Source organism: Ylistrum balloti, unplaced genomic scaffold (assembly GCF_031769215.1).
Source record: "Ylistrum balloti isolate Yb309-2 unplaced genomic scaffold, AGI_CSIRO_Ybal_v1 Utg369698, whole genome shotgun sequence".
Classification (NCBI taxonomy): Eukaryota; Metazoa; Mollusca; class Bivalvia; order Pectinida; family Pectinidae; genus Ylistrum; species Ylistrum balloti.
This window is the reverse complement of record NW_026781930.1, coordinates 299,591-312,141: the sequence shown is the minus strand read 5'-3', so window position 1 is coordinate 312,141 and position 12,551 is coordinate 299,591. Positions and strand designations below refer to the sequence as shown.

General features: G+C 37.9%; 1 protein-coding gene across 10 annotated transcripts in view; it reads left to right on the top strand.

Annotated features, from left to right (window-relative positions):
• Nucleotides 1–827: 827 nt before the first annotated feature.
• The window catches only part of LOC132565152 (uncharacterized), a 32,352-nt gene continuing 20,628 nt past the window's right edge, over nucleotides 828–12,551 (top strand). For 3 of the 10 annotated variants that reach the window (XM_060229765.1, XM_060229764.1, XM_060229766.1), the window contains exon 1: nucleotides 1,492–1,592. In XM_060229765.1, coding sequence (XP_060085748.1) covers nucleotides 1,548–1,592 — 45 coding nt within the window. In that variant the 5' untranslated portion in view covers nucleotides 1,492–1,547. Of the gene's footprint in view, nucleotides 985–1,491; nucleotides 1,593–2,086; nucleotides 2,150–12,551 lie in introns of those variants that run through there. The other 7 variants (XM_060229769.1, XM_060229768.1, XM_060229767.1 and 4 more) reach the window with 4 other exon arrangements.

Here is a 12,551-nt window from a genome sequence, read left to right as displayed (position 1 = left end):
CTACTGAGAAGTCATAGTTATTATCTCTTTGTAGTGGATGTTATGTCCCCTATCAAATCTGATAAATTTAACAATCTGTTGTTTATTCATCTACAGTATCCCATACTCTCTTTTCTGATAATGTCTACGTCACAGTGTATCACGATCGATGGATTCACGAGTTGAGTTATTGATAGAAAAGTTAGAAATTATTTTCACATATTTTAATTTTTTTCTCTGACCGTGATTCGTACCCGGGAACTTAATACACAGACTAATTAACCGGTCTAAAGGTTAAATACTCTGTCAGATTGGCCAGACTAACTTCTCAAAATATTTGGGAAATGTTTCCGTGTCTTGGCTTCAAAATACATGTTAACAGCACAAATTTGCCTGAGTAGCAGATATAGAGTGGGCCTGTTTTGTTACGTACAGTGCCCGAGAGACTGCTTATATTAACACAACAATTAAATAACACCGATCTCTGTACATTTCCCAACTACCGGTATAACACACGTGTGTGCGCACGTGTGTTTTCAGTGCATCTCCCCATACGCCCTCACACTGAGTGAATGTAGTAAGAGCGAAACATTGGATCTCACCAAGGACGCCCGATTCTGCTCTCCATGTTTAGGCAGAGCCAGGCCACAGCGGCAGGAATCTTGTACTGGAGGAGTCCATTATGTTTTCAGAGGGGGAGACAGATTAAACATGAGACGTAACACTATTAAATTATTTGCTAAAGAAAATGTATATGATTGGTTGATTTTGATGCCTATTATGTGTATTTGTTGAGTTATTATCATATAATACTGAAGTTTCCACGTTACGTTAAATCAGTGATAGACTATACCAAAATCTACCCATTACGATAATAGACTTGCCCATGGAAATGTATATGGAATCTCTGTACAATTCTATACGGGCTCCTGTATCTTGTCCCAACTCCCTCTATGCTGGGCTTTCTTTGAGGATATTTTCGTTATTTTCCAAAACACTGAACCAGTAAGTCTCAATTTATTTCATCTCATTCTGTAGTAAGATAACGATGATTTTATTGTAAAAAAGAAACAATCTATTGTAGTAATTTGATAAGATTTTGCTCTCAATTTGCATATATGTGTATAACTATAATTAGATAAGATTAAGATAATTTATCAAATTAAAAATGTCGTTGTCAAGGTTCATCTGTTATGAAATATGTATCCGTGTGCATATCTGGTATGTTAATTAGTCAGAGTACCATCTCATTTTTTGTCTATGTGTGCATGCGGTAAATTTGTCATTACTTTGCTATTTGTCAACACCCATATCCATCAAACATAAATTTGATGATAAAAAGTGTAAAGGCGGGATCGGACTGTCCGCCTCTTGGTTTCGGATGTTCTTAGGACCTTATAAAGGACGAGGAAGTTCTTTGGATTCTTCTACTGTAAAATCCTGTTGACTGCGTGTGCTGCATTCTCCCTTGCGCTGACGTTTTCTTTGCTTTATTTCCGTTTTTCGTCTCCATCGACCGGTGTTCTCACTCTTGCTGTGAAGTAAGAGGATTTTCTAAAGATTAACAAATGGATACTGTGGACATGATTATTTACCGCCCCGAGGATTATGAGGTATACCTTTATAAACTGTGGAGACGAAGAACTGTTGGATGCATGTGGGACTTAGACTACTAATATAATAATTTTAAAAGATTTTGTTAGTTTTTTGTGGTCAGTGTAGTTATTTTAGGCTCAAATACATCATTATTGCTGCGCGTTTTCTGTATGTCCAACACTTTCTTCTACCAACATTCTGTCTATTACACATCGGACTTCACTGTTTATAACTAAAACTTCGGTAAATTTTATATATAACCAGTGATCAAAGTTGAATTAATAGTTTTTTTTAAGTTTTATGTAAAAAATTGAGGATATTTTCCGCCTGAAATTCTTTTAAAATAATCATTTTTGCCTTTTCGGCGGCCATGTTGGATTTTACCGGAAGTCGTTATTGTAGAGCGTTTATATATCTACATTGACCATATAAGGCTAACATAATCACCAGTAGAACATACAGGTAGGTGAACGTTCGGGATATTTATTGTTACTGGTTTTATCACAAACAGGTAAGGGCTCGCCCACAACCGGAAATGGCCAGAAAAAGGTTAAGCACCCCCGGGTACATCACGGTAAGTGTTGATTTACCATTATATATTGCTTATACACTGATGTTTGCTACTTTTTACTATATTTAATGATATTGCATTCGTGAAGCTTTATTACTGTTTATGTGTTGTTTAAATATATGTGATACACCGTTTCTAAACTGCCGATATGTCGAAATTTCACTTATACTATATCACGAACTGCTCATACATGAATATTGTTTATAAACTTGCTTTGATCTATTTATAGACTGTTAACACCCTCTTCACTACGTGTATACAGTATATAAATAACTATTTATCTACTCTCGCCGTTAATTTAACAGATACGTATCCAATCTTTACTCTACACTTCAGAAAGACGTTTATACCTATCTACTGACACTTCAGAAATACGTTTACACCTATCTACTGACACTTCAGAAATACGTTTATACCTATCTACTGTAAAGATGTATAATCACTATCCATCTTTTTCTTAAGATTTTAGATACATGATTTTTATCAGTAATACACTTTTAATAGTGATCAAATGAAAAATAAAAGTTTATGTTAACATAATTAATGTCCGAATGTCGGGAAGTCATATACAGTTAAATTATTTCGATATCGATATAAGTAAAGCTCGTAAAAACTATAAGATTGACACTATTATGAATGCTCACGTTTATGGTTTTGGTATTGTACATAAACGAATGAACTTTTGATACATTTGCCTGAAATTAGAATGTATAATTACTGAGGTGAAATTTCCTCGCTGTTTTCATTGCACTGACGTTACCTCGCAAAAGAGCGTGTAGTGTTTCGTCTGAAGATTCAAAATAATGACAGCGTGCATTTTTCAAAATTTTATTTTCTATTTTTTCTTCGACAATCCCTCTATTCTCCATAATTGAGTTCCTTATCCTCTTAAACATGTTACACACAATACACGACACCCCGCCCCCTCTCCCCACCCCCAGAATAGATGTCTATTACAGTAAGTCAGGCCCGCAGACTTAAAGATTTATCATATAACTTAAAGTGTAAAAACCAGGCTTTTAATTTACTCTACAACAAAGATATACAAGCTAGTTTGGACTGTATAGTAAGAAAGTAGATATTACAGGATGTCTTACCTGTATGTACGTCAGGCTTTCGTCCGTCAGAGTGTCACGTGATTCTCTGAAATTTTACCGTCATTGTTGTGTTTGTCAGCTTGGCGTTTGTTTCTGATAGTCTCCATAATTGTTTTGTCGCTTGTTATCTCACACAATAAAGTAGTAACTAAACATCCTGAGAAATGATTACACAGTAACTGCTATTGTCATCAATTAGGGGGGACGCCAGACTATACATTATCTCTGCATTACCTATTTATATAAGACTGAATTACTTGTTAAGTTTTCTACATCAATGGTAGTTTATGAATTAAATCACTACTATTTCTATCATACACCACATATTTCAGTAGTTTGTTTATTTGATATGGTTTGAGATTAATATTAATAGCCAGCCGACAGCCATGGTTATTTGAATGCTACTTGATAGTACCGTATACGTTTAGTGATACATATAAAATGCAATATTAGACACGTGTATGTCACTTACGACTACGCCAGTCAGAAATCGATTGTGAACAAAATGACTGCCGCCGTCAGATTAAGTCTTCCATATTTTTACCTTAAATTTTCCAAACTTCTCTGAACTACTTGATAAAAAGTGTATGAATTTGTTTTCATGTGAAAAAGAAAAGAACAACTTCTTGGACTCGTTCTATACAATCTTGTATCAGATGATTCAAATATATGTCATGGTACAGTAATTACAAGGTGACGGTGATTAGTACGGTACAGTAATTACAAGGTGACTGTGATTAGTACGGTGCAGTAATTACAAGGGGACAGTAATTAGTACGGTACAGTAATTACAGGGGGACAGTAATTAGTACGGTGCAGTAATTACAGGGGGACAGTAATTAGTACGGTGCAGTAATTACAAGGTGACGGTGATTAGTACGGTACAGTAATTACAGGGGGACAGTAATTAGTACGGTGCAGTAATTACAGGGGGACAGTAATTAGTACGGTGCAGTAATTACAAGGTGACGGTGATTAGTACGGTACAGTAATTACAGGGGGACAGTAATTAGTACGGTGCAGTAATTACAAGGGGACTGTAATTAGTACGGTACAGTAATTACAGGGGGACAGTAATTAGTACGGTGCAGTAATTACAAGGGGACAGTAATTAGTACGGTACAGTAATTACAGGGGGGCAGTAATTAGTACGGTACAGTAAGTACTAGAAGACAGTATTATCACGGTACAGTCATTACAAGGGGACAATAATTAGTACACTACGGTATTATAATTACCACCGTACGGCATTACCACAACATGTACTGCAGCTGATGCTGATGTCATATCATTAGTGAAGTCTGTAGATCTGTGTAGATCTGGTTACACAAGGCGTAAACAGACAGAGATATACACTCCCTGGAGAGGGGATGTGTGGGTTATCTGTAGGTGTGGGGTGCAGTCGGGGTAAATGTTGGTGTGGAGTGCTATCGGGAATGTAGGGAGGGTATCTCTATTGGGGGTAACGGCGGGGTGTAGGTCGAAGACTGGAAGGAGGGATGTTTTGTAGGTGTAGGAGGGGCTCTGATTTCATCCTAATTAGACAGTATCGTGTACGGTTAAAAGTTGATTTATTTACATGATCTATATACATGAAAAGTTACCAAGTTGGTAGAGTGGTACATCGTGAATACTTTATATCCAGAAAATGATTTACATTGTAGCATAACACATTCTTGTTAGTCATGTGCATCTGTGGAAAGGACTGTTGAAAGCATATCTGTTATATCTGTTATGTTTTACGACGAAAGGGAGGGTGTGGGTGGTGGGGGTTGTAAATTTGTAAGTACATGTAGGTAAGTGCGATGATCATATAGACTCTGCGTTCTAAAGGCAAGAAATTCAATGCTTACACAGAAATACTCTAGTTAGGTTGATTACGTTAGAGAATGACCTTGACCCAGGCCACTGATTGATACAGTGTGTGTGATGATTACCTCAGCTTGATTGACAATTCTCTGTGTTTATGAAGACGTTTGATACCCTTACATCATACCATTAGAGGTATACCACACGTGAGATACACGTACTTTACATTTTCACCACGTTGATGATCAGAAAGCTTTGTCCATCATATTGACCTTTGACCTTGGTTGATAATTTTTCCAGCATGTTTTACGCTTCATTAATGCGAACATAAAACGTCGTAATTAGCTTCACAGGCCTGTGTCAGTACAATGGGGAATTTTGGAGTAGGAATGAGGGGTTAGGGGGGGGGGAGGGGAGGGGGTGTTTCTATTAATGTATAGTGGAGAATATGGTACTGATTAAGGTTCATTGTACATGTAGCACTGATCACAACATGCAAGTATTTTCAAAGATAAAATGAAAAAGCAGAAAAAATCTTTGTAAGGAAGATATATTTTCACCGTCCGTTCTAATTGAATGTTGAACTACCATTTACAATTTTGGAATGATTTTCCGAATATAAATCCCGATCGTGCATATCTAATCTCGATCATCATATTCATGAGACTGGAATTACGTCAATAGTGTAAGTAGGTAAGCTCTACCAGATTTGTTATATCTATTGATATCAACGGGATTTATTTCACGGTAATATACCGGGAAAGTATTTAAGGCTTCAGATATTTAACGAGCAGGCGCGTTGACGCTGACTCGGGGGAAAAAGTATTCTTGAAAATGAAATTATTTATAAAAAAAATCACGATTAGCTACAAAACGAGCCAGTCCCAGTCATAAATTGCACGATTGTTTGAAATTCCCTGTCATTATTATGATATAAATCAAGGCTAAGCGGAGCTAAATTATCGGTATCCCCGACAGAAACCCTTGTTTGTTGTGCTTAGTTGTGTGAAAACATGCCAAGATATACTAATTGTACGCAGACTTGTTATAACTCGTGGCCACCGGTCTTCACGAGTCAAGGCTGCGTGGCCAGTCTGTTTATAATCAGTAAATCCTACTGGGTATATGTCTAGTACGGTGCTAGATGTGCAGTGATAATGTTTACACAGTACTGGTTGTTTTACGAAACATTGGCTCATCTCTATGGTTACATTGGCTCATCTCTATGGTTACATTGGCAATTGTTGTGGTAATTATATCTCCTAAACAGGTCTAGATAGAATCTCCTCGAATACGTTATGTACTTTGAAGAACTTAATGAGTGATTGTTTCGAATTTCGAGATAGGAAATTATCATTACAGCCCCAATAAAAGTATATATGATCTGTTTCCATATTCAGTACATTTCTATAATTTGATTCTTGTTTAACATCAATGATATCTAAAATTCTTTTCGCTCTCTCATGGAAAGTTTTGTAATTTTTGGTTTTATATTGCACTATCGGTAATTAGTAACATATTTTAATGATTCATTAGTCACGAAGAAGTAATTGGTTTAAATTTGTTTAATGTATTTACTGAATAGATTAAGTAATTGAATGATGAAGTATCACGCGGTGAATATCCTCATCTCGTTCACTCATCATTCTGGTCAAACGCAGTACTAGGAAATTATCTTCACAAGGAGGCGATTATTTTTAATTAATCTAATTAGGGCGTTTCTCAAAGTCTACGTTACACAACTGTGTTGGCAGACCTTGGTATAACGTACAGACAACCATGGGATCTCGTTGATAATCTACTCCAGTAACCTCTCTGTATCTTACTCTCGGGATCTCGTTGATAACCGTCTCCTGTACCCTCTCTGTGTCTTACTCTCGGGATCTTTACCTCTCTGTATCTTACTCTCGGGATCGCGTTGATAACCGTCTCCTGTACCCTCTCTGTATCCCTTGCTCTCGGAATCTCGTTGATAACCGTCTCCTGTACCCTCTCTGTATCCCTTGCTCTCGGGATTTCGCGTTGATAACCGTCTCCAGTACCCGCTCTATATCCCTTACTCTCGGAATCTCGTTGATAACCGTCTCCTGTACCCTCTCTGTATCCCTTACTCTCGGGATTTCGCGTTGATAACCGTCTCCAGTACCCGCTCTATATCCCTTACTCTCGGAATCTCGTTGATAACCGTCTCCTGTACCCTCTCTGTATCCCTTACTCTCGGGATCTCGTTGATAACCGTCTCCAGTACCCTCTCTGTATCCCTTACTCTCGGGATCTCGTTGATAACCGTCTCCAGTACCCTCTCTGTATCCCTTACTCTCGGGATTTCGTTGATAACCGTCTCCAGTACCCGCTCTATATCCCTTACTCTCGGGATCTCGTTGATAACCGTCTCTTGTCCCCTCTCTGTATCCTCTTACTCTCGGGATCTCGTTGATTACCGTCTCCAGTACCCTCTCTGTATCCCTTACTCTCGGGATCTCGTTGATAACGGTCTCCAGTAAACTCTCTGTATCCTCTTACTCTTGGAATCTCGTTGATAACCGTCTCCAGTACCCTCTCTGTATCTCTTACTCTCGGGATCTCGTTGATAACCGTCTCCAGTAACCTCTCTGTATCTTACTCTCGGGATCTCGTTGATAATCTACTCATGTAACCTCTCTGTATCTTGCTCTCGGGATCTCGTTGATAACCGTCTCCAGTAACCTCTCTGTATCTTACTCTCGGGATCTCGTTGATAACCGTCTCCTGTCTCCTCTCTGTATCCCTTACTCTCGGGATCTCGTTGATAACCGTCTCCAGTACCCTCTCTGTATCCCTTACTCTCGGGATTTCGTTGATAACCGTCTCCAGTACCCTCTCTGTATCCCTTACTCTCGGGATCTCGTTGATAACCGTCTCCTGTACCCTCTCTGTATATTACTCTCGGGATCTCGTTGATAACCGCCTCCTGTACCCTCTCTGTATCTTACTCTCGGGATCTCGTTGATAACTCTCTCCAGTACCCTCTCTGTATCCTCTTACTCTCGAGATCTCGTTGATAACCGTCTCCAGTACCCTCTCTGTATCCCTTACTCTCGGGATCTCGTTGATAACCGTCTCCTGTACCCTCTCTGTATATTACTCTCGGGATCTCGTTGATAACCGCCTCCTGTACCCTCTCTGTATCTTACTCTCGGGATCTCGTTGATAACCCTCTCCAGTACCCTCTCTGTATCCTCTTACTCTCGAGATCTCGTTGATAACCGTCTCCAGTACCCTCTCTGTATCTTACTCTCGGGATCTCGTTGATACATGTACAACAGTCATGCTTTCCCAGCCAATGGTGTTGATGTGATTCTGTTAACATTGGTGTATTTTTAGCCCGCCGTCATTAAATGGCTGTTCAAATCGCCCTTCTGCCATGGTCTGTCTTTAAACAATTTGTTGTACTGGATGGATCCTTCTCAAATTTCTTACGTAGTTTCTTCTTGGTCCCTAATGGCGCTCTTTTGATTTGTTGACTGATCAGAGAAACAAAATCGCTGACATGTGGCCATCTTTGATTTTGACAGTGAAAATTTGTTATCACTAGTTTTCGCGAAATAAAGGATGGATCTCTTTCAAATTTTCATACAAGCATTTTCCTTGGTTCCAAATTGTGCCCTTTTAAGCTGACAGAGGACCGACCACCTTCGATTTGGCATTTTAACATTATTATTGCTATTTAGGAGCAAAATCAGAGGAGAGATGGGAAAAGAAGGAAAATAAGATCCCGTAAAACCCAAACAGACCAGAAAATGGATAGCGCCAGGATCCCTCTGGGATCTCTTGTCTTTATTGTTGTAGTATTCGTCCCTCGATCTATTTTTAAGGTTATCTCTGGATCTTGTTTACATTGTATCATCTGTATCTGTGTATCTTAGATTCTCATCTCGATTTCGGCATTTTCTTTATCTCGATATCATTATCTTGATTGTAGGAACATAACAACAGACCTGAATACACACGAAGAAAGTAATTTTAGGAAATTAATATCATAACGATGATTTGTGCCTCAATCATGACAAAATATCTTTGCGTAAGGGTGTTTTCTGCTCACGCGAGATATTACCTGTGAATCTGCACATCATACGGTAGCGCGCCCTAAAGGCACAGATGGTTGATAGATTACACGTGCGCGCGTGTGGTTGGTATGAGGTATCATGCAGGCCTGACTCACTTCTATTTTAGTATATCTGGGGCTTTCTCTACGTAATAAAACTGGTTATCGTGAAATTCCACATATTTTCTGTTTATCCTGGCTGATGTGTTTACTATAGATTCACATGATATCTAAATATGACACAGGTGTGCGTTCGCGTACAGGACGCCTGTATTAGTTATTCCATTTTATTCTTTTATCCTTTCATGACGTTTTGGTTGTTAAACAATGTATCTTTGAAAAGATTTAGGGTTTTACATTGGTTGTATCCTTTAGACATTTAGGAACAAGTTTCATGTCCCCTGATCCTCGAAATTAAATCCAACTTTTTACTATACAGCGCAGTCAACTTCTAAATCAAACAACATACGCGCTTGACATTATTATTCCGTGAAAAATATTATCAAAAATTTGTGTTCAACCATCACCGGATTCAACTAGGCATGATAGCATTTGTTCTGAAAGGAATGAAATGGGTGTCGCTTTGATGTGATCAGCACGGCCGCGGTCGGTCGACTTGAATACGTTAGACATTTTCAGTTTGGAAAAAGGAACTTCCCTTTTATGAGTGTAGAGTGGATGGGGTGGGTGAGGTAAGACGGGGGTTTTCGGGGGAATGAAAACGAAATATATTGGTTAGACTTTCCTTGCGTAGACATTTAACAAAATGTCAGAATTTCCTAGTGAGTGTGTATGTCTAGAAATATACTGTAGGAAAATCTGCTCGAATACCAATAAGTAGACATGAAACAAAGCTCCATACGTTTATATATTTCATATGTTTTAAGACAAAATTACTTTCAGTTTTGGTTTAAATATGATATAAACAGGAGTTTTGATAATAAACGGGGTTATTAGTGGTTCTTTTTCTACGTAAACTGTATGTATCTATGAAACTCAGATTTAGAGTTTATAGAGAACGTTGCTACACGTCATCGTATCACATAACTAAAATTCCTTTGATATGAAACAGATTTTGATCCATCTAACCTGTCCTGTGTTACTCCAGCAGAACACTATAACTATCGAACACTAAAGAAGTATATATCCCACCAACATAATTGTATGAAAGACGCGTGAATAACACCTTCATTTTGATTGTAAGTCATTATTTACCTACGAAGACATTAACTGACCGTAAACCTTTTTCGTCCTCTAAATATGCGGGTCAGTATTGCTAGGGACTAAATATGTGAAAATCTTATCGACAAGTTCGGAAAACAAAAACGGTCGATTTAAATATTGAAATAGATATTCCATATCAGATATCAGCTGAAATGATAGTATCGTTTTCTGACGCTAGTTAGCACTATAATCAGATGACTTAGCACTTTTGTCATCGTGGTTGAGCTTAAGGTACCGACATTCTGGCAAGTGTTTCGTACATTGAACAACATTTTCTATTGGTATGATGAACAGTTGCCAGACGTCATAACTGTATATGTGGCTCGTGTATTCAGAGATAAGGAATGCATGTAAATGCACAAGCGCTAACACATGCCCGTGTCTTATTTCACCCCAATTTGCACTTCCGGGTGCCAAGTCGTGATAACGGCATGGCTATTGTCATCTTTTGGGTAAATAGTTGATTGAAAACGACAAAACCACACGAACAACACACACACGTACCTGCTTCACCTGCCTCTGATTGGTCAGGAGTAGTAAACAAACAGACAATCTTAGTAGATTATCATCTTATATATAAATATAGCGAGACAAGCAAGGGGATATTGCAATTGAATAAAGTACAAAAAGGAAACACGCAAAATTGATTATTATGAACGTGATGTTAATTGATAAACAAAAACACGTAATAGTACACGGAAAAAAACATTAACAGCCTCTTTCAAGTTTTTTAAAACTCGGTTTCCCCTTCCATGGGCCTCTAGGTAAACAGTAGCGAAAGTGTACATTGTGACGTCACGGTGCACGATATGCTACAGATCACAAGGAAGCGATGGCTTGAGGAAGGCTAATGTTACATGTTCTATATAAAGACTGCAGGAGTGTGATCCAGTGCCTCCCTCCCCACTCTCTCTTTCTCTCTGCCAAACATATCCTGCCTTCTATGTGAAGTGTTTTTCGCTGAAACACCGAAAAATCTAGACATGTTGTTGGACAGGAGATACCATCAGAACAGGTTCTTGTCTTACCATCGCCCCCACCTATTCATAATGGAATCTGCATGGTATTTCTAATGAGTCAGTCTATTGTTGTCTTAAGGATGAAAGGATTTGTTTAGTTAGATGGGGTGATACTGTAGCGAACTGTCATATAAAATTGATCGTACATTGTTTTATGCTTCACTTAACTGTAACTGTAAAAATCCAGTCTGCAATTAAATGTGTTTTGCTCTATTAAAGTTCTATGAGATCAGGAAAGACATTTATGTTCCTAACTGGGTACACAGCTGTCAAATAAAAACAGGACATCATTTCCAACATTAATAACAAAATGATAGGCATTCTTTTAAAAAAAAACTACGATGAATACCGCAATTATGAAAATGTAGATGTATACACATACGGAAGTCAATGTGGCTATAATTAGACATTCGATGTAATCAGAGGATCATAAGGTTCATGACGTCAGTAATACTGAGATGTTCTGATATCGGTTTCTGCTATACGGAGGCTCTATGTACACTAACACAGTGATTTATGTTTGGCTTGGACATGTTTGGTTTGGACAGGTTTCTCCACGAAGTAGACAGTTAATTAAATATTGAGGTCGATGCATCAGTATTTGACGTTGATGAATACATATTTGTTAATATCATTACATGTTACTACATTAAAAAATACATTAACTTTAACGACACAAGTGTATCTTACGACGAGACGTTCAACCAAGAGTTTTCATGTTTAACGGTATCTTAACGGACAAAACACAGGTTAGTGGTGATTGTATATAGAAATGTAGTGAGCAAATAACAAACTCCAGTCTAGTTTCTTTCTATATAATGTATATAATAGTGTTTACGAAAAAATTCACTTCAACATAAAAATGGTTTCATTACATATGCAAATCATAGATATTTTTACAGAAACACTAATTGACATATATAATTTGACAATAATATGTTCATCTGACCAGTTTAATAATGATACATTTATTATTTTATTGTGTTTCTAAGGAAGGGTAATAAAACCATAGAAACAGTCCAATCAACAGAGTCTATTTATGTATCTATGGCAACAAGATGCGTCATATCAGCACTTGTACTGTATAACTAAGGACTTAGACGTATAGTCTACGCACACACACACACATATTATATATATAGTCCGTTGTATAACATGTTACAGTTTGTGGA